The sequence below is a fragment of the Carcharhinus amblyrhynchos genome, chromosome 11, assembly GCF_965287045.1.
Source record: "Carcharhinus amblyrhynchos chromosome 11, sCarAmb.v2.hapA, whole genome shotgun sequence".
Classification (NCBI taxonomy): Eukaryota; Metazoa; Chordata; class Chondrichthyes; order Carcharhiniformes; family Carcharhinidae; genus Carcharhinus; species Carcharhinus amblyrhynchos.
The window spans coordinates 82,216,180-82,238,050 of NC_137334.1; the positions used below are offsets into that span (position 1 = coordinate 82,216,180).

Here is a 21,871-nt window from a genome sequence, read left to right on the forward strand (position 1 = left end):
TTCCCAAGTCTGAAGGAACCTTTCCAGAATCTAATGAATTTTGGAAAATTAATAACAATGCGCCTGCCATCTCTCAAAGACTATCAGAATCATTAGCAGCTGCCATGTGAAAAACTGGCAGTAGGGGCTACGATTTGAAATCAATGAATTCCAAATTGAGTCTCAAACATGTTGAAATGCAGAATCAAAAGAGGAGGCAGTGTTTCTCAGGCGCATGTTGAGCTCCACTGTCTTTTGTCTCCTGCACTGCTCCATAAAGATCAGTGTGAGCGGACAAAAAAGGATGGAAATGGCAGGTTACAGGAATTTGGGGTCGAACTTGTAGTCTTGAGTGAAGCGATCCACAAAGTAGTCACGCATTTGATCTTCACAATGTGTAGGAGTGCACAGACACAGTATACTGAGTTTAAAGTACATGTAAATCACTTTCATCTGGAAGGCATGTTTGGGAATCTAGAGGGTGAGAAGGAAAGAGATGAATTTTCCTCTGTCCACTTCTTAATTACTCCTAACACCACCACCACTCTTCTCACGTCACCTTTCAGTGCAAGCACAGCAGATGGAACACCTGCCTTTTTACCAATTCCTTTCCCATTGTCTAGGTTTTCACTTAAAAGGTTAGAAGATTTTTCTTTCTAGAGTTACTGCCTGACGTGCAGATTATTGAGTATTTACTATTTTTATTTCGGTTAACAACTGTCTGAAGTAGAAGTTCAAACCAATATGCGTCCCTTTATTAACAAAGTCCCAATAGATATGGATCTCAGTCAAGCTCTGAAGAGAATCATGACCCAGTCCAAAACACACAAATCCAAAGCACTGAACAAGTCTGTACTTCAACTGCCAGATGTAATTACTGGATCCATCCAAAGCAATTTAGACAACAAAGCGGAGGTGGGAGCAGGGGAAGAGGAGAGGAACTGAAATCAATAAAGTATTAACAGATTTTCTGCCATCACAAAGCTCTGGCTGGCACCATAGAAGCCAGCAACCTTCCAGCATTTTACCCAAGAGACTGTTACATGCCTTAGTCTGGCAATTAATGCATTTCCTTTCAAGTTATGCTGCCTCTCCCACAGAGATGGGCTGGAAATTAATCTGGAACTACACCAAGAATTTTAAACAGTGACTCTCATTCTAGATTCTCCCACAAGGGGAACATTCTTTCCACATCTACTCTGTCAAGATTTCTCAGAAACCCATATTTCAATCAAGTCACCTCTTACTCTTCAGCAGGTACAAGAATAGCCTGCCCAATCTTCCTTCACAAGATAATCCACCCAATGCCGGTAATAGGCGTGAACTGCTTCTAATTCTTCTTTACAAACAGAGGCCAATACTGCACATGGTATCCCAGATGTGGTCACACCAATGTCATATACAACTGAAGCATAATCTTCCGACTTATATATACAATTTCCCTCCAACAGTTTTCCTAATTACTTGCTACAACTGTATTCCAGGGTCGTCATTTAAGCACAAGAACTATATCCTTCTGAATCTCAGAGCTCTGCAATCTCTCACCATTTAGCTATGTTTCATTGTTATTCTACCTGCTGAAACAGAAAATTCAAATCTTCCTACATTATACACTATTTGTCAGATCTTTGTCCACTCACTAAATCTGTGTTCCTTTGTAGTCTCTTTACAGTTGCTTCAATTTACCTCGTATATATATCTTTGCATCATCAGCAAATTTAGCAACCACATCTTCTGATCCTTCATTCATATAAATTATAAAAAGTTAAGGCTCCTCATCACATCCTGTCAATCAGAAACAGACCCATTTATGCCTACTGTCCATTTCCCTGTTAGCTAGCCAATCCTCTATCCATGTCACAATGTTATCTCCTATACCATGAACTTTTTGTTTCCACAATAACCTTTGATCGTATCAAGTGCCTTCTGTAAATCTTAAGTACAGCACGTCCACTGGTTCCCCTTTACTCACAGAACATGCGACTGCTTCAAAGAGCTCCAATTAATTGATGAAATGCAACTTCCCTTCCATTAAAATGTTGATTCTGCCTCATTGCCTTGGATTTTTCAAAGTACTCTGCCATAACATCTTTAATAATAGTGTCTAACATTTTGCCTCTGACAGATGTTAAGCTAACTGGCTGGTAGTTTCCTGCTTACCATCTCCCTTTTTGAATACATCTGCTAATTTCCAATCTAATGGCAACTTCCCCGAATCCAGGAAAATTTGGGAAAATTAAAACCAGCACATCAACTATTTCACTCACCATTTCTTTTAAGACTTAAAGATGAAGTCCATCAGGATCCAGGAATTGTCAGCACGCAGCTCTAACAATTTACTCAGTATCACTTCTTTGGTGATTGTAACTTTGAGTTCCTCCCTCCCTTCCAATTCCTGATTTACAGTTATTTCTCCAATGTTACATTATCCTTTGTAGCGAAGAGAAATGCTTTGACGCCTTATTTCCCCTGAAATTGTAGACTTGCTTTTGGATTGAATGTCTCGTGAGCAGGAATTAGATATTTCAGTCTTCCTGTCACTACTGTGTTCACATCAATTTACACTCTGTAGAAGTATATTACTGTCAAAGCAGCAACTTCAAGAATTAACTAGTTCATAAAAGATGATCAATAACTAACCTGCATAAAAAGACAATTTGATATATGTTGCCACAGTCAATTTACATATTGCAAATTGTAGTTTTGTAAGGTTTTAGTTTGTTGTTGGTAAAAACATCCTATTTATTGTGCATGTGGTTTGATAACTTGAACAATAGCCCAAAATCATGACTGCCACCAGCATCCCAGCCACAATTTATTTATTGAAAACAAATTTGTTAATGACTTGGAAGAGGGGGCTGAAGGGTGGGTTAGTAAATTTGCTGATGACACCAAGATTGGTGGACTAGTGGATGAGGTGCAGAGTTGTTGTAGGCTGCAAAGAGACATCGATAGGATGCAGGGCCGAAAAGTGGCAGATGACTGTTAAGTGCGAAATGATTCATTTTGGTAGGACAAACTTGAATGCTACAGGGTCAATGGCAGGGTTCTGAGAAACGTGGAGGAACAGAGAGATATTGGGGTTCATATCCACAAATCTCTGAAGGTAGCAACTCAAGTGGATAGAGCCGTGAAGAAGGCTTATAGTGTGTTAGTGTTTATTAACAGGGGGTTTGCGTTTAAGAGCCATGGAGTTATGCCACAACTATACTGGACTTTGGTGAGACCACATTTGGAATTTTGTGTGCAGTTCTGATCACCTCACTATAAGAAGGATGTGGAAGCATTGGAGAAAGTGCAGAGGAAATTTACCAAGATGCTGCCTGGTTTGGAGGGTAGGTCTTATGAGGAAAGGTTGAAGGAGATGGGGCTTTTCTCTTTAGAGCGGAGGAGGACGAGAAGTGACTTAGAGTTTATAAGATGACGAGGGGGATGGATAGAGTGGACGTACAGGGACTATTTCCTCGGGTGGATGTAGCTGTTACTAGGGGGCATAACTAAAAGGTGCATAGTGGGAGATACAGGAGGGATGTCCGAGGTAGATTCTTTACTCAGAGCGGGTGGGGTGTGGACGCACTGTCTGCTGTGATAGTGGAGTCGGACACTTTCAAGCGGTTATTGGATAGGCACATGGAACAGACCAGAATGATAGGGAGTGAGATAGCTTGATCTTGGGTTTGGACATATGTTTGGACAACATCGAGGGCTGAAGGGCCTGTACTGTGCTGTACTGTTCTATGTTCTACGTAAATGCTGAAGTAGAGACCACACTGGTGAAGGGCAAGTCACTGTGCAACCTGTACCAAAACTGCACCAATAAGGGATGAAAGTTAGGATGGCTTTGCACCATCAGCATCCAGCTCTGATGGAGGTTGAAGCATTGCCCCAGTTTCTCTCTACAGATACTCAAGTCCCCTGACCTGTAGAGCCTTTTCAGCATTTTCTGCTTTTTTTTTCAGACCTCCAGAATCTGCAGTATTTTGCTTTTGTTAGCATTCATATATTGTTGGCTTCATGGCAGCACAGTGGCACACTGTAACACCGTCATCTCACAGCACCAGAGACCCAGGTTGAATCCCAGCCTCAGGTCACCGTCTGTGTGGAGTTTACACTCTCCCATGTCTGCGTGGGTTTCCTCCCACAGTCCAAAGATGTGTTGGTTAGGTTGATTGGCCATGCTAAATTGACGCGATTACCAGGGGGATTAGCAGTGTAAATACGTGCTGTTACAGTAATAGGATCTGGGTCAGATTGTGGTCAGTACAGACTCGATGAACCGAATGGCCTCCTTCTGCACTGTAGGGATTCTACGATTCACTTTCATCATTGGCAAGCTTTATGTTAGTGAAAAGCTAGTTTGATTTGGTTGCTCAGACATATAGAAACATACCAATTTAGACCAAAAAAATCACATGAACTGTGTTAGACTTACTGGTAAACAAACAGCAGTCATTTGTTGTTTCCTACTATAAACTTCATACTGGGGCATTCAACGCCTCCTCCTTGTCCATGCTTTAATTTTTTTGGGGCCTATTTTTGTAATATTCAGTCAGAAGGGCACACACAAGTTGTTTCTACTGGCCTCTATTTTTGTTGTTGAACCAGCTTGGCATTTGGAATGCAGAATAGAATACCACAAGTGCTTGCTCTGTGATGACTCTCACTCCTGCACCTCTTCCTTAATGACTCTGGCTAATCTCATCAAATTCTCCTCTGAATAACAAGTGAGGGATAACTTACAGTCAAGCAAACAAAGGTCAATTATGTCACAGTATAACATATTTGTCGCATCTGTCACATAAGCACCAACAATTAAGTACTTACTTTAAAATATTGCTCAATGTTTGATATCAAAGATTTCAACTGAAAATTAAATCAATGAACACGTGCACGTGACAGAATCCATACTCCACACAGCTGCACCTTGCTAACCATTCCTTCATGCACCTGCCCACAGATTTGCTGAAATTTAAAATAGCTTAACTAAAGACAATCGATATCTGCTATGGTATACAGAATGGTTTGTGCTAGGTTATTTTGACTTTCATCAACAACAAAGCCTAGTGGTTGATGCTTTTCACAGAAAAGATTATTCTCAATACGAATAGGCAACGCAGTGACTAGTTGCATTAACACAACCTGAAAACTATAATTTTACCTATTTACGATAAGGGAACAAGAGTGCAAGTGGGAATTTAGTGCAACGGGAAAAGGAGATGCTGGGTTTTAAGCCTCTTTTCCAGTCTCCAGTAGTTGGTGAGTGTCCAGAGCATTAAATAGATGGACAAGTGGGTGATTGGTTGGCGAGTTTTAAGGTTTTCTCTCTCCTAATGGGGACAGTAGTTTAAACCAGTGCTGGGGACATATAATTATTGCATTAAGTTTATAGCTTAACTAGCTAAATTATCTTATATAATTATAATAACAGTTGAGTGGTATTTTAAACTTAACCTAATTAGTTAAATAAAACACATTAAAGATGTCAGGACAGGGGATGTAGCTGCAGCATGCAAGATCTGGTGGATACCGGTCTGATCCGCAGCAACAAAATCTGTAGTTATGTGTGCGCAATTCGAGAAACTTTAGCTGAATTAGCGTACCGGAGTCTGAGTTTTGGATACTGCAATGCATCAGAAAGTTAACTGGATGGTTTGTTCCAGGCAACAGTCACAACCCTTAGGCTAGGTACTTTTGATCTGGTTCACAATCAGGGACAGGAGGGTATCACTGCCAATGAAACAGGTATGGGGAGCCAGAGGTAGCAATGGAAGAGCCTCACATCCTGCAATTGTTCAACATGTTTGAGGTTCTCGCCGCTTAAAAAGAGCAGGGCTGGCAGAGTGGGTGAGCAAAGAACAAACAACGTTACAGCACAGGAACAGACCCTTCGGCCCTCCAAGCCTGCACTGACCATGCTGCCCGACTGAACTAAAACCTCCTACCCTTCCAGGGACCATATCCCTCTATTTCCATCCTATTCACGTATTTGTCAAGACACCCCTTGAAAGTCATTACTGTATCTGCTTTCAATACCTCCTGCAATATCTTCCAAGCACCCACCACCTTGTGTAAGAAACGTGCCTCGTACATCTCCTTCAAACCTTGCCCCTCGCATCTTAAACTGACACCCCCAAGTAATTGACTCTTCCACCCTGGGAAAAAGCTTCTAACTATCCACTCTGTCCACATCTCTCATAATCTTGTAGACTTCTATCAGGTCTCCCCTCAATCTCCATCGCTCCAGTGAGAACAAACCATGTTTCTCCAACCTCTCCACTTAGCTAATGCCCTCCATACCAGGCAACATCCTGGTAATTCTTTGCCATACCCTCTTCAAAGCCTCCACATCCTTCTAGTAGTGTGGTGACCTAACAAAGGTTCTATAAAGCTGCAACGTGACTTGCCAATTTTTAAACTCAATGCCCCAGCCGATGAAGGCAAACATGCCGTAAATCATCTTGACTACCTTCTCAACCTGCATTGCGACTTTCAGTGACCTGTGTACTTGTACACCCAGATCCCTCTGCCTATCAATACACTTAAGGGTTCTGCCATTTACTGTATACTTTCTATCTGTACTTCACATTTATCTGGATTAAACTCCATCTGCCAACTCTCCGCCCAAGTCTCCAACTGATCTATATCCTGCTGCATCCTCTAATGGTCCTTATCGCTATCCGCAAATCCACCAACCTTAGTGGTGTCCTCAAACTTATTAATCAAATCAGTTACTTTTTCCTCCAAATCATTTATATATATATATTACAAACAGCAAAGGTCCCAGCACTGATCCCTGAGGAACACCACTTGTCACAGCTCTTCATTCATAAACATACCCTTCCACTGCTACCCTCTGTCTTCTATGATCGAGCCAGTTCTGTATCCACCTTGCCAGCTCACTTCTGATCCCATGCAACTTCACCTTCTGCACCTGTCTGCCATGAGGGACCTTGTCAAAAGCCTTACTGAAGGCCATGTAGACAACATCCACTGCCCCACCCTCAAACATCTTTGTCAATTCCTCGAAAAACTCGATCAAGTTAGTGAGATATAATTGCCCCTTCACAAAGCCATGTGCCTTTCGCTAATACATCTAGTTATTTCCAAGTGGGAGTAAATCCCGTCTCAAAGAATCCTCTTCAAGTATTTCCCCATCACTGACATTAGGCTCACCGGCCTGTAATTACCTGGATTATTCTTGCTATTCTTCTTAAACAAAGGAGCAACACTGGCTATTCTCCGATCCTCTGGGACCTCCCCTGTGATGTAGAGATGCCGGCGTTGGACTGAGGTAAACACAGTAAAAAGTCTCAACACCAGGTTAAAGTCCAACCAGTTTATTTGATAGTAAACCCACAAGCTTTTGGAAACACTGTTCTTTCGTTAGGTGTGTAGAAGGAACCTGTTGTGAGACTTTTTAACCGTACCTCCCCTGGGGACAGTGAGGAACAAAGATTTCTCTCAAAGCCCCAGCAATTTTCTCCCTTGCTTCTTTCAGTATTCTGGGGTATATCCTATCAGGTCCTGGGAACTTTGTCTATCTTAACATACCTCAAGAAACCCAATACCTTATCTTTTTTGATCTCAACATGACTCAAACTATCTACATACCCTTTCCCAACTCATCATTCACCAAGTCCTTCTCTTTGGTGAATATGGACGCAAAGTACTCATTTAAAACCTCGGCCATATCCTCTGGCTCCACGCATAGATTCCTTCCCCTGTCCGAGTGGGCCAACCCTCTCCCTGGCTACCCTTTTGCTCTTTATACATGTATATAAAGCCTTGGGATTTTCCTTAATCCTGCTGACCAACGTCTTTTCATGAAGCCCTTTAGGCCTCCTTACTCCTTGCTTAAGTTTCGTTCTACGTTCTTTGTATTCCACACTTGCAAACGGACAACATGGTGCAAAGAGCCAGTCAAAGTGGACTGGGGTAAACACAGCAAGAAGTCTCACAACATCAGGTTAAAGTCCAACAAGTTTATTCGTAGCAAACGCCACTAGCTTTCGGAACTGGCTGTTCCTTCGTCAGGTGGGAGGTCTGATCACAAACAGGGCATATAAAGACACAAACTCAATTTACATGAATAATGATTGGATTGTGAGTCTTTAAAGCTAATCAAGTTTTAAAGGTACAGACAATGTGAGTGGAGGGGGCATTAAGCACAGACAAAAAAAGTTCAGGCAAGTTGTGGGGGTTACAGATAGTGTAACATGAACCCAAGGTCCCGGTTGAGGTCGTCCCCATGTGTGCGGAACTTGGCCATCAGTTTCTGTTCAGCGACTCTGTGCTGTCGTGCGTCATGAAGGCCGCCTTGGAGAACGCTTACCGGAAGATCAGAGGCCGAATGCCTGTGACTGCTGAAGTGTTCCCCAACAGAAAGAGAACAGTCTTGCCTGATGATTGTGGAGCGGTGTTCATTCATCGTTGTCGTGGCGTCTGCATGGTCTCAAGGTATGGTACCTTGGGGAGACCATGCAGACGCCACGACAACAGATGAATGAACACCGCTCCACAATCACCAGGCAAGACTGTTCTCTTTCTGTTGGGAAACAGTTCAGTGGTCACAGGCATTCGGCCTCTGATCTTCGGGTAAGCGTTCTCCAAGGCGGCCTTCACGACACACGACAGCACAGAGTCGCTGAGCAGACATCGATAGCCAAGTTCCACATACACAAGGATGGTCTCAACTGGGATCATGGGTTCATGTCATACTATCTGTGACCCCACAACTTGCCTGGACTTGCAAAATCTCACTAACTTTCCTATCGGGAAACAATACACATCTTTGCAGCCTGTGCTTAATGCTCTTTCCACTCACTTTGTCTGCACCTTTAAGACTTGATTAGCTGTAAAGACTCACATTCCAATCATTATTCATGTAAATTGAGTTTGTGTTTTTATATGCCTATTTGTGATCAGAACTTCCACCCACCTGACAAAGGAACAGCCAGTTTCAAAAGCTAGTGGTGTTTGCTACAAATAAACCTGTTGGACTTTAACCTAGTGTTGTGAGACTTCTTACTGTGCTCGCCTGCCTCATGCCATGGTTAAGGACATCTCTTCCAGGCTGGAGAAGAACTTCTGTTGAAAGAGCAAGATCCAGTTTGCTGAGGCTTGTGCAAGTAGAAATTACACAGGTAGGATTAAGAAAGAAGCTTGGCTAAGAGAATATTGATCAGCTAGGGGCTTAACTAAAATGCAGAGCCACAACCAGAATTAATACCTGAGCCATGAGCAAATTGGTGTAAGGTTAACAGGATCAGAGAATTGAATGCGTATTCAAAACCTTGTGTGGAAAAAATGTGTTTAAATTCATGATGCGGCAGCTACAATTCTGAGCAAAGAGGGAGCTGTACTATTGGGTGATCCTCTCCTGAACCAGGTTGGTACCACTTTCCTGGCAAGTCTTTTAACTTGGGCTGCAGAAAGAATTTTAAACTGAATAGTTGGGGGGGGGGGGTCACAAGAGGAGAGATTTGGAAAGTTCAAGAGAGAGGACAGGGAAATGGTAACCAGAGTATGAAAGGAATGAATGTATAAAGATAGGAATGCAACAGTAAATATAGTCAGAGTAAGGAAAAATGGCTTTAAGCCTAGAGAGGGAGCAGAAAGTTCTGGTGAAGGGAGGTTTAGAAAGTAAATAAGCTAAAAGTTGAACCAATAGAAAAGCATATCAATATGGGTAAAGACAAGCTGATTCCAACAGGAAGGGTTGGAGAGTTTACCAGCAATAGTACAGAGTAAAATTCATGCAAGGAATAGTAGTTTTAAAAAAAGTCACTTCGTATGGATGCGCAGACTGTTTGTAATTCAATGAGCTGGTGGCGCAAAGAGACAAATGCTTTAGATCTAATCACTATTATAGAAACATGGTCATAAGGTAACCATACATTTTGAAAAAGCAGGCAGAATGGAAGAGGGGTAGCCTGACAATAGAGAAGGGCATACAGACATTAATGAGAAAAGATTTTGGTTCAGAAAATATGGGAGTAAAATCAGATAAAGGTCAGAAAACACTGATTTTGGGGGGGGAGCAAAGGCAATATAATGGTTGTGGGGGGCTTTAATCTTTGTACAGACTGGACCATTCAAATTGGCAAAGGTGGCCGAGAAGATGAGTTTGTAGAATGCTTTCATGACAATTTCCTGGAGCTATATGTTGTGGAATTAAGTGGGAACAACGCTATTCCATTTCTCGTATTGTGCAATGAGGCAGGCTTAATGAGTAATGCCATAGTGAAAGATCCATTGGGAAACAGTAAAACCAGGATATTACAGTCACATCAGCCATAAACTTATTGAAATGCGCAGCAGGCTTGAGAATCATAGAATCCCTACATTGCAAAAGGAGGCCATTCAGACTACTGAGCCTACAGTGACAACAATCCCACCCAGGCCCTATCCCTGTAACCCCACATATTTACTCTGCTAGTTCCCCTGACACCAAGGGGCAATTTAGCATAGCCAATCAACCTAGCTCACACGTGGGAGGAAACCAGAGCACTCAGAGGAAACGCATGCAGAGACAGGGAGAATGTGCAAGCTCTACACAGATAGTCACCCAGGCCCGAATTGAAGCCAGATCCCTGGCGCTGTGAGGTAGCAGTGCTAACCACCGTGTCACCATGCCATAGTAGCCTACTCCTAACTCACATGTAACAATGATCATAATAAAATTGAGTTTAAATTAAGTACATATTAAGTTTCAAAGACATAACCATAAACAAGAAAATGTAAACAAAGCCAATTACGTATGTTAATTGGCCCATGTAATCAACCCAAGTTGATTGGATAAATAAACCAACAGGTATGACAGTGAATAAAGGGGGAAATATTTAAAGAAACAATTCAAAATGTTCAAGAAAAATATATCCCATTGAAAAACTCATCAAGGAAGATCCATCTGTGGCTCACTAAAGAGGTTAGAGATTGTATTGAATTAAAAGAAAAGGCTGATAATGTTGCAAAGAACAGCAGTAAGCTTGAGGGCTGGGAATGTTTTAGAAATCAGTAAACAGCCACTAAAATGTTGATAAAAATAGGAAAAAATGGAATTTGCGACTGAATTAATCAGGAATATTAAAATAGATCATAACAGCTTTCACAAGTGTATAAACAGGAAGAGTAGCCGAAGTAAACATTGGCCCTTTAGATGCAAAGACAGGAGAAACTGACATGGGGAATGAGGAAGTAGCAGAACACTGCACAAATATTCTGTGCCTGCCTTCAGTCGAATCGGTTGGGATTTTTTGAGGATGTAACTAGTAGATTAAACCAAGGAGAACCAGTGGATATGGTTTATTTAGACTTTCAGGTTTTTGACAAGGTCTCACTGTAAAGTTAAAACACATGGGATTGCAGATAATGTCAAGATGGACAGAAAGCTGGTTAGCAGATAGGAAGCAAAATGTTGGCATAAATGGGTCTTGTTCAGATTGACAGTCAGTGACGAGTGGGGTTCCACAGGGATCTGTGTAGGACAAACTGTTCACATTATATATGAATGATCTGGAAGAGGGAACTGAATTGTATCATCTGCAAATTTGGTGATAATACAAGTTGGGTGGGAGGGCAAGCTGCGAGGAGGATTCAGGTATGCTTCAGCGTGATTTGGACAGGCTGAGTGTGTAGGCATGGCATGTGCATGGCTGATACAGTGTAATGTGGATCAATGTGAGGTTATCCACTTTGGTAGCAACAATAGAAAGACAGATAATTACTTGAATGGGTATGAATTGAGAGAAGTAGATACTCAATGAGACCTTGGAGTCCTTGTGCATCAGTCACTGAAAGTAATCGCGCAGGTACAGCAGGCAGTAAAGAAGGAAAATGGTTTGTTGGCCTTTGTAGCAAGAGGATTTGAGTATAGGGATAGAGGTGTTTTGCTGCAACTGTATAGGCCATTGGTGAGGCCACACCTGGAGTACTGTGTGCAGTTTTGGTGTCCTTATTTGAGGAGGGATGTCCTTCCTATAGAAGGAGTACAGCAAAGGTTTACCAGGCTGATTCCCGAGATGGCAGGTCTGTCATGGAAGACACTAAATTGGTTAGGATTATCTTCAATGGAGTTCAGAAGGGTGAGAAAGGATCTCATTGAACTTATAAAATTCTAACGGCATTAGATAGGGTAGATTCAGAAAGAATGTTCCCAATGATGGGGGGGTCCAGAACCAGGAATCATAGTTGAGGATATGGAGTAAATCTTTTAGAACTGAGGTGCGGAGAAATTTCTTCACCCAGGAATTCACTACCGCAGAATGTTGTTGAGGTCAAAATGTCTGATTTTAAGAAGAAATTAGATATACTCTTGGGGTTAAAGAAATCAAAGGGATATGGGGGGGGGGGGGGAGTTAGGACATTGAATTCGATGATCAGAATGAATGGCAGAGCCGTCTCAAAAGGATTGAAATGACCTACTCCTGCTTCCAATTTCTATATAAAGCACAAGTTGTATAATACAGTTAGAGGATAACCCAAGGGTCAATAAGAGTGAGAAAATTAAGATAATATCAGCAGGAAAAAGTACTGGGATCACTTGCGGGACAAACATCTAACAAATCCCCAGGACTTCATGGCCTACATCCTAGAGTTCTAAAAGATATAGATGCAGAGATAGTGGATGTAATGGCTATGATTTTACCAAATTCTCTACATTCTGGAACAGTTCCAGCAGATTGAAAGTTAATAAATTAACATTGCTGTTCAATAAATGAGAAAGAGAAAACAAGGAACTGCAGGCCACTTAGGTCTGAAATTAGCCATAGGAAAATGTTGAAATCTATAATTAAGGAAGTCTTAACAATGCACTTAAAGCAGTATGTTTAGAACAAGTCAACATGGTTTTATGGAAGGAAAATTTTGTTTGATTTAAGAATTGTAGAGTTTGGATTATAGGTTTTTGAGAATGCAACTAGCAAGAGAGATAAAAGGGAATCAGTAGATGTAATATAGATGGGCTTCCAAAAGGCATTGGATAAGGTGCCACACAAAAGGTTAATAAGCAAGATCAAGGCTCATGGATTAGAATTGTTAAAGGGTTGGTTAAAGTCAACAGGTTGTGACTCCGGGACTGCCAGAAGGGACCCCAACCAGCCATTTACAATCTACATTAATGACTAAGAAAAAGAAACAGAGTAATGTATCTAAGTTTGCTGATGACACAAAGCTGGGTAGGAATACAAGCTGTGAGGAGGACACAAGGATGCTGCAGAGTTTATAGACAGGCTAATTAGGTGGGCCACAAGTTGCGAGATGGAGTACAATGTGCGGAGGTGTGAGGTTATTCATTTTGTTTGTAAAAATAGAAAAGCAGAGTTTTTTAAAGACATGAAACATTGTTAAAGTTCAGAGGGTCTTGGGTGTATTTGTACGAAGAACATAACATTACTATGCAAGTAAGCAAGCAATTAGGGAAGCAAAGGGGGTTGGAATATCAAGATAAAGAAGTCTTGCTACAATTATATTTTTCAGGGAGACCACACCTGACATACTGCATGCAAATTGGTCTCCATATTTAAGGAACAGTGTATGCATTGGAGACAATACACCCCAAAGGTTCACTAGATTGGTCCTTGGGATGAGGGGTTAGTCAATGATGAAAGGCCGAGTAAATTGGATCTCATTCTCTGGATGAGAGATCATCTCATTGAAATGTTCAAGATTATGATGGAGTTTGACAGGGATGGATGCAGAGACATTGTTTCTCCTGCTTGGGGAAAATAGAACATGGGAGCACAATTCCAGAATAAGGGGCCAATCATTTAAGACTAATGCGTACAAATTGTGTCTCTCAGAGGGTCGTGAATTTTTGGAATTCTCTACCCCAGATAGTGATTGGTGCTCTGTCATTGACTATATTTAAGACAGAGAGAGATTTTTGATATCTCAGACAATTGAGGGGTATGGAGAGCACACAGAAAAGCGGAGTTTAACCCAAGATCATATCGAATGGTTAAGCAGGTTCGACTGGCTGAATGATCTAATCCTGCTTTCATGTTATAGTCTTATAAAAGAAGTTTGGGTTTGGTTGTAATTATGTAGATGTATCTTTTCCTCCCAAGGAATCAATAATCTTTTTAAAACTTTATTCCAATTAAGTTATTTAGTTGGGGCGAGATAGAATGAACAAGACACTAACAAATGCAGGTAATAAAGGAAATAAAAATATTCAATGTAAATGACACCATTAAAATCTCACTCCTTTAGTTTGTCCCTTAAATAAAAGCTTGCATTTGTTACTCACTGATTTGGAGTTCCAGGTGGTGAACGTGAAGGGAGACTTTGTGTTTCAAGTCGGTCATCTGACAGTGAATTCCTGCTTACTGATTCCCAGTCCATCCCACTCATCAACTTTCTCGTTAATGGTTTACTGGGTGATCTGAATCATTAAAAGAAAAAATGACAACTTTTTAAAATGAGGCTTCGAGTGGAGGAATGCTATCAATTAGGTCTGAACTCTGTGTCGAGACAATAAATGTAGATCTTGATGTAAAACGGGCATAAAGCTACATCGTAAAGTAAACATACATTGCTTTAAATATGATCTCTCTAATCTGCTTGGGCTCCAATGAACACAGTTTAAAACATCAATATTCAGTGAGCAGCGACACTTTTACATCATGATTAACCACAGAATTGAGCAATCATAAATTAGCTGTTGATTACTGTGTTATTAAATACATGAACTTCATCTTACAAAGCTTCAAGCCAAGCAGCCATTAATTACCATTTTGTGTAAGCTGAACAGCTTAAAACGAGAACTCTAATTTAGTAAAGCAAAGCAGTAAAATTCCCACAGCCTCATCATCCACATTTTCTTCCCCATAATTTGTCCCTTTTCAAACATTAAGCAGCATTGCAAGCAAATATTTTGAACATTCATTTATACAAGTTTTCCCACACTACAGTAAATAGAAAGTCAAGTGCTGATTAATGCACACCTCCATCTGCCTACTCATCATCACTGAACTAAATTTATATATTAAGTTATAATTTAAAGTTACCTGATATACATGCATATTAACGTATATAATGGTAGTTCCTTTCAAATTATAAGTGCTATTAGAAACAAAAGTCACACTGTAGTTTGTTGTGTATTTTCTAACAACTGAAGGAAAACTATCTCAACAGTTTTAACTTCTGGGTCCCACCCACACTCAAACTAGTTTGACGGATTTCCTGTGCAATTTGGAAATTTCGCAGAAAACTTAACCACACAGCATTTTAGTGAGCTGTTCTCAGCCTTGGTTTTTCTGACCACTGTGGTTCTGTCTGCACTGCCATTTCGACTGTCACATGGCAAATATGCCAATAACCAAAGTTAGTAAACTCTTGTGGTGAAAAATGATGTACAAAATTCCTTTCCTCTCCAAGCCCCTCCCTTTTTGTCTTCACCACTCCTCTTCGCAGCTGTTATTTCAAGTTATTCTATTATGCTCCTAAATATTGGTAAACACTAAGTATTCCAGAACTTCCACATACAAGTTCTGAACCTGCATCATAACCATTAGTTCGCCCATGGTTATATTTTGGTGAGTGTGATGTGCACCTATGGCATCTTTTAATGCAGGCAAAACACCCCAAGGCATAGGGTGCAGTCAGAAGAAATTGATAACTTGCCAAAGGTGGTGATATTGGAGAAGCCTAAGAGGTAGGTTATAAAGAAAGTCTCAAAAGGAAAGACAAATGGGGAGGCACAGGGATTTAGAAAGAGAATTCTAAAGCTTAGGGCCTAAGCAGCTGAAAAGTGAATTTTCCATCTGAACACATTCCAGGAATAGTTCCCTTTAAGGGAAATTTTATACATAAAGGGGCACATTTAGACAGTTCATCCATTTCTTCTGAAGTGGCTTCAACACAGAAAGCAGTAATACATATTAATCAAATTAAACAAAAATAGGTGCATATGAGCTACACCAGATTAATGATTCTGATATCACATTAAAAACAAAATCAAACACGTTTTTTCTATTTTATAAGTTAGTAAGATAATGACAATACACCTGACACAAGTGACTTGTAATTGATCAAATGATTTGCTTGTAATTGAGATACAGTCAGCAATGTCAAAGCATAACTACTGTAAATTTAGTGAAAAACAAATATGGAATTAAGCAGGTCATGGTAAAAAGCTGATCTTTTTATTGAGATGTGAAAGCTGTCAAGTTAGGTACAAACTTTAGAGGTAACAAAACTAGCTCGATGTGGAACTGAAAAGATGAGTTTTCATGATGATTGTAATTTCCTTATTCAACAAAGTATTACGTCCCAGTGTCAAACAGTGAAATTATTTTTTCTAATGCAAGAGCAATAAGGTCCTTGATTAAATTTTTGACAGCATAATTATCCTTTTGTTTTATACCAACATTACCTGCCAGCCTAGCTTAGAGATAGCCCTTCTGCCATTTGAGTCAGGTGATCATACCTTAAATCCCACTCAAAAGACCTGAGCAGATAGGCTGAGCTGAAATTTCAATGATGTGGGTATGCCGGCGTTGGACTGGCGTAAACACAGTAAAAAGTCTGACAACACCAGGTTTTAGTCCAACCTATTTATTTGATAATATACTCACAAGCTTTCGAGGGACACCCTCTTCGTCAGGTGAATGGAGAGTTCTGGCCAGAACTCTCCATTCACCTGACGAAGAGGGTGTCCCTCGAAAGCTTGTGAGTATATTATCAAATAAATAGGTTGGACTAAAACCTGGTGTTGTCAGACTTTTTACTGAAATTTCAATGCAACAATGGAGGAGCTTTGGCAGACGTGCCATTTATTTTCAGAAAAGTTATTAACCAATGTTCTCTTTTCACTCATCTGATGAAGGAACAGCGTTTTGAAAGCTCATGCTACCAAATAAACCTGTTGGGCTTTAACCTGGTGTTGAGAGACTTCTTACTGTGCCTCCCCAGTCCAACAGTGGCATCTCCATATCATGGACTCTTTTCTTGTAGAAATAGTGCAAAAAACATTGTGTGGCTCTTTTCAAAAATGAGGTGATGGGAGCCCCAAATATTCTTGTCTACATTCAAAATCCCCCAGCAGAAAAGATAACCTGGTTACTTTTACCTCATTGCTGTTTATGGGGTCATTATGTCAGCTTCAACAAGCGGCTATATTTCGAAAATAATAAAAAGAACCAGAACTTACCACTGAACAGTTTTGTACCATTCCAGGGACATTAATATAAAAATAGAACTTGAATTTACATTTAAGTGCAACAGGACAAATATTCATTGAACCACTGTTCTACAGTTGTCCAAAATTTTAACCCCCCACCAAAAAAAAACCTTCAAAAGCATCTTAAAATTTGATTGGATTTCAGAATAAAAACAGAAGTACTTCAAAATAGGGAAGTGTGAGAAATTCCAACACTGTTGCGTATAGACAAACAAAGCACTTACGGCTTATGCCTCTGGAGCTCTTTGATTATGCAAGGCCACAACAGTCATGTTTGATAGTGTGATCCCCTCAGTTTAGTTTAAGATATGCTTGACCTACAACTCAACTCCACAAAAGGCCATCATGCCAAATATTACCACAAATTTTTGGAAGTAATGAAAATTTGGTTTCCATGAGTAATGTGGAAGATTCTGAACAAGGGCTAGGACTAATCTTCATGATCACAAAATAAGGCACATTTAGAGGCATTAGAGAGAGAAAGAGGGAGGGTCCCCAGGGTGCAAAGTGGAAGAGGGGGCCAAGTTGCAAGGGAAAGAGAGGAGGCAGGGTACAAGCAAAGGACGGCCAGGGCACAAGGCAGCAGGGGGCTCCTTTCCGGGATAATGGTCCTAAAATATTCACTTTCTGTTCAACAGTTGCTGTCTGACATGCTGAGTACTTGCACCATTTTCTGGTTTTGTTTCAAACTTCCAGCACCTTGCAGGGATCATCTGGAGACATATGTGCGTGCCATCTCTGGGTTAGTGGTCCACTGCTGCACAAGCCCTCTGCTGCTTTGCTGGAAGTTCCTTGACCTTTTCATCAAAAAAGCACTGGCCTTTTCCCCAATCCTCTTTCTCAGTTTTCTTTGCACTTCTCAGAGGTACTGAACACACACCAAATAGACGGTCATCTCCATTCTTATATTTCAAATCTAACAGAATCAATTCAACTTTCATATTTTTTATCATTCATAGAATTTTACAACACAGGAGGTTGATATTTGGCCCATCATGTCTGCACCAGCTCCCAAAAGGGTTACCCAACAAGTCCCATTCTCCAGTCCTATCTCTGTAGCCTAACTTCATCATTTTCTCAGCTCTTTTTTGAAACCTCCTACAAAATCTGCATCCACCACTGTCCCAGGCAGTGCATTAAAATTCCATCAACTCTCTAGTTTCTCCTCATTTCACTCCTAGCTCTCTTGCTGACCATTTTGAAACTGTGACTCCTAACTGCTGACATACCAACTAATGGAAACAGGATATCCTCTTTACCCGGTCAAAATCATTTATAGTTTAGAACACCTCAATAAGATTACCTCTTAATTTTCTCTGTTCCAAGGAGAATAAGCCCAATTTATCTGATCTTTCTTTGTGTCTAAAATTCCCCACTCCTGGTATCAATCTAGTAAATCTCCTTTGTACTCTCTCGCTAGGGCGACATCCTTCCTTAAATAAGGTGTCCACCAAAATTGAGTTCTCAGTTTTTAATCCCACTCTTATTGTTTCAGAAAATTTTATAATGAGGAACTTGTAGCTCCATTTAGAAAGGTACTTAGAGGATCCTGAACCATCGCATTTCTGCTAACAAAGTCCACAATGAAAGCAGTATGACAACTGACTACATTATTATTTTACCACGTGGAATAAACAAATCCATCTAAAGATTTCACAAAAATACATTATTCCAATTTTGAGATAATAGCTACATATTTTAAATTGCTCCTGTATAATGACAATATTTAATCAACATTATTATTCTTTTATGATACTTCCTATTATAATAAACAATACACCTTACCTAGCAAATACCCTGTCTTTGTTTGCTTTCTCTTTTCCATATTGCACAGACTGGACCTCTGTCCTCCCACTGCAAACGAAGAGCAAATTCAAAATTTTAAATATATTGAAATCACTTTAAAGTGTACTAGTCCTAATTTTCCAATTTCATTGTAATTTGAGAAAGAAGAATATGCATGATACACTTAGCAATTTTACAATGTCTACTTCTAAACAGTTTACATTTAAGCCAAGAGTATGCATAACTTAAGGAATACAGTTACTATTAAATGGTGGTATCTTGGCCTTTCACATTCATCTGCCTCCTCAACAAAACTGTATGTTTTGATCTAACATTTGAATTGTACAGTGCAATTAAATTGTGGTAAAAATTTATGAAGATTTTTGTAAACTGACAAGTATTTGAAAGCTCAAGCACTAACCTGGAAACAATACTAGATAAACGTTAGCTTCCTACTGTATGGAGCAGAATGTAGATCAAGCACATCTCGATTTTAAAAATAAAACTGCCTTGACATTTCCAAATGTTAACAACTTCTGTATCATTTTAGCCAGCAAAACCCCTCAATCTTTCATTACTTTTTTAAAACATTTTTTATTTTTACTGGTTTGGACAACTTCAACTTATATTTAATATAAAGGCAGTACAGTGGCTGACACTGCTGCCTCAGTACCAGGGACCAGGGGTCAATTCCAGCCTCACGTCACTGTGTTGGAGTTTACACATTCTCCCTGTGTCTGCATGGGTTTCCTCCAGGTGCTCTGATTTCCTCCCACATTCCAAAGATGTGCAGGTTTGGTGGACTAGTCATGCTAAATTGCCAGCTTTCGTTGAATTATTTCATAAGTTAACAATGCTGATCAAAGTAGTGCAGCAAATGTATATATGGACTTTTAGAAGGCATTTGAGAAAATATCACAAAAGAAGCTTACTAAGTAGAAGGATGTTCATGGTATTAAGAGGATAGTGAGCCTATTTTGTAGCGACAGGATGCAAAAGGTGCTGGTGGATGGATTTTTTCCAGACTGATAGGTGGCTTTCAGTGATGTTCTATTAAATTGTTATAAATCTACTAGACTTGAGTGTAAGTAGCAGCATTATAAAGTCTGTAGATTTAAAAAAAACTGGAAAAGTTTTGATGAGGATAGTTACAGAATTGAAAATGACTTAGCTTGGTGAAATGTGCAGAAGCATAGTAGATTCAGTCCAATGAAGGGAAGTGTGAAATTCCATTTGGGGGGAACTAATATGGCACTATATTAAAAATGGCAAGATTTTGAAAAGTGTAGTGAGCTGAGACATTGGTGTCCATACACAGAAATCATTAAAGGTGACAAGGTTACTTGGTTTTTAATTACAGGTTATTTTGGTTCTGAGTTGACTATAAAAGCAAAGAGATCATGTAGACTTTGTAAATCAATAATTAGACCTCACTGGATTATTGTTGACAATTCTGAGCACCATAATTCAGGAAATATGGAAAGGCCTTACCAGGTTGTTATCAGTGTTGAGGTATTTCAATTATGAGAGACTGGAAAGTAGGATCATTCTTTTTGGAAAAGAGGTGATCAAAGACAAGTTTGAGATAATAGGTTTTGAGAAAGTAAACAGGGAAAAATATTCCCTCTGGCAAGTCAAGACTCAAAGGTTGTGAATTCAAAAATCACTGGAAAAAAGTCTCAAGCAACAACCTGGAATACTCCACCTACTGGCAGTGAAGCTATTTCAATAAATAATTTTAAAAGGGAGTCAGATATGTACCTGAGGATGACAAACTTACAGGGCCGTAAGGTAGCACAGTGATTAGCACTGCTGCCTCAGCACCAGGGATCAGGGTTCAATTCTGGCCTTGGGTAATTGTCCATGTGGAGTTTGCATGTTCTCCCAGTGTCTGCATGGGCTTTCTCTACGTGCTCCAGTTTCCTCCCAAAGGTGTGCAGGTTAGGTTGACAGGCCATTCTCAATTGCCCCTTAGCGTAGGGAAATCAGCTTAAATTCATGGGGTTACAGGAATAGAGCCTGGGTAAGTATGTCATCAGTAGAAGCTCCATGGGACAAATGGCCTTTTTTTGCCCTATAGGAAATCTGATTCTACGATACAGGGCAGGGTTGGGGGACTAAAAACGAGCCAGTCTAGGCACAATCCACTGAAGTTTCAATGGTCCTATGAAAAGCTGAAATCATACCACTTTACTATATACCTTTAATGGCTATGCTGATAACTAATAAGTGATAAATCTTTAGCACCTACCAGTATCGGAACTTTGAACCCAATGTAAAGTAATGTGCAAAAAAGTTCTTCTGTGGAGGTACTGGTCTCTCTAGCCGGAAGAATGTATGATGCTCCACACAAGCCTTCCACAAATTCTTACAAGCTCGGTAGTTCCCCATATTAAACCCTAGTAATGTTTCTCTCGAGTCATGCTGATAGAGAAAAAGTTGAGAAGGTTAATTGACTAAGTACAAGTATTTCTTTAGAATCTGTTCAGTTTGGTTAGTATGTCAAAAAGGCAGACTTGTCTAATTTTCTTTAAGAGGGTCCCAGTCAATAATGTGGAGGAATAAATGATTCTATGTTTTAAAAATTGTATTCTGAGGTCTCAAGCAGATTTGTGGATTTATTTGAAAATTTTAGCAAGTTACATAAAATTATTACAGTTAAGCATCAATTTGTGGAATGCTAAACACCTGTACATTGATATTGTCTAATCTTCTGACTACAATGCTGGGCAAGGTTTAACCCCCAACATTAGCTGGTTTATTCACTTAGTGTGTGTTTGCATCACCAGCAGCCAATGTAATGCTCTTGTGCAGTAGCCACCTAACCAAAACTAAACGTGCTGGGATTGGCTCAGGCTACTGGTAAGATTTATTATATATAGTAACTGTGGCAAGTTTACTTTAGCACTTATCAGCAATATCAGT

The 21,871-nt window shown here is 40.1% G+C and overlaps 1 protein-coding gene across 4 annotated transcripts in view; it reads right to left on the reverse strand.

Annotated features, from left to right (window-relative positions):
- Positions 1 to 21,871, reverse strand: part of ptpn4a (protein tyrosine phosphatase non-receptor type 4a) — a 307,923-nt gene that overhangs the window by 81,560 nt on the left and 204,492 nt on the right. For all 4 annotated transcript variants that reach the window (XM_080199483.1, XM_080199485.1, XM_080199482.1 and 1 more), the window contains 3 exons: positions 21,198 to 21,370; positions 18,947 to 19,015; positions 14,228 to 14,362 (listed from right to left, as the gene is read on the reverse strand). In XM_080199483.1, the coding sequence (XP_080055609.1) occupies positions 14,228 to 14,362; positions 18,947 to 19,015; positions 21,198 to 21,370 (377 nt within the window). The remainder of the gene's footprint in view (positions 1 to 14,227; positions 14,363 to 18,946; positions 19,016 to 21,197; positions 21,371 to 21,871) is intronic.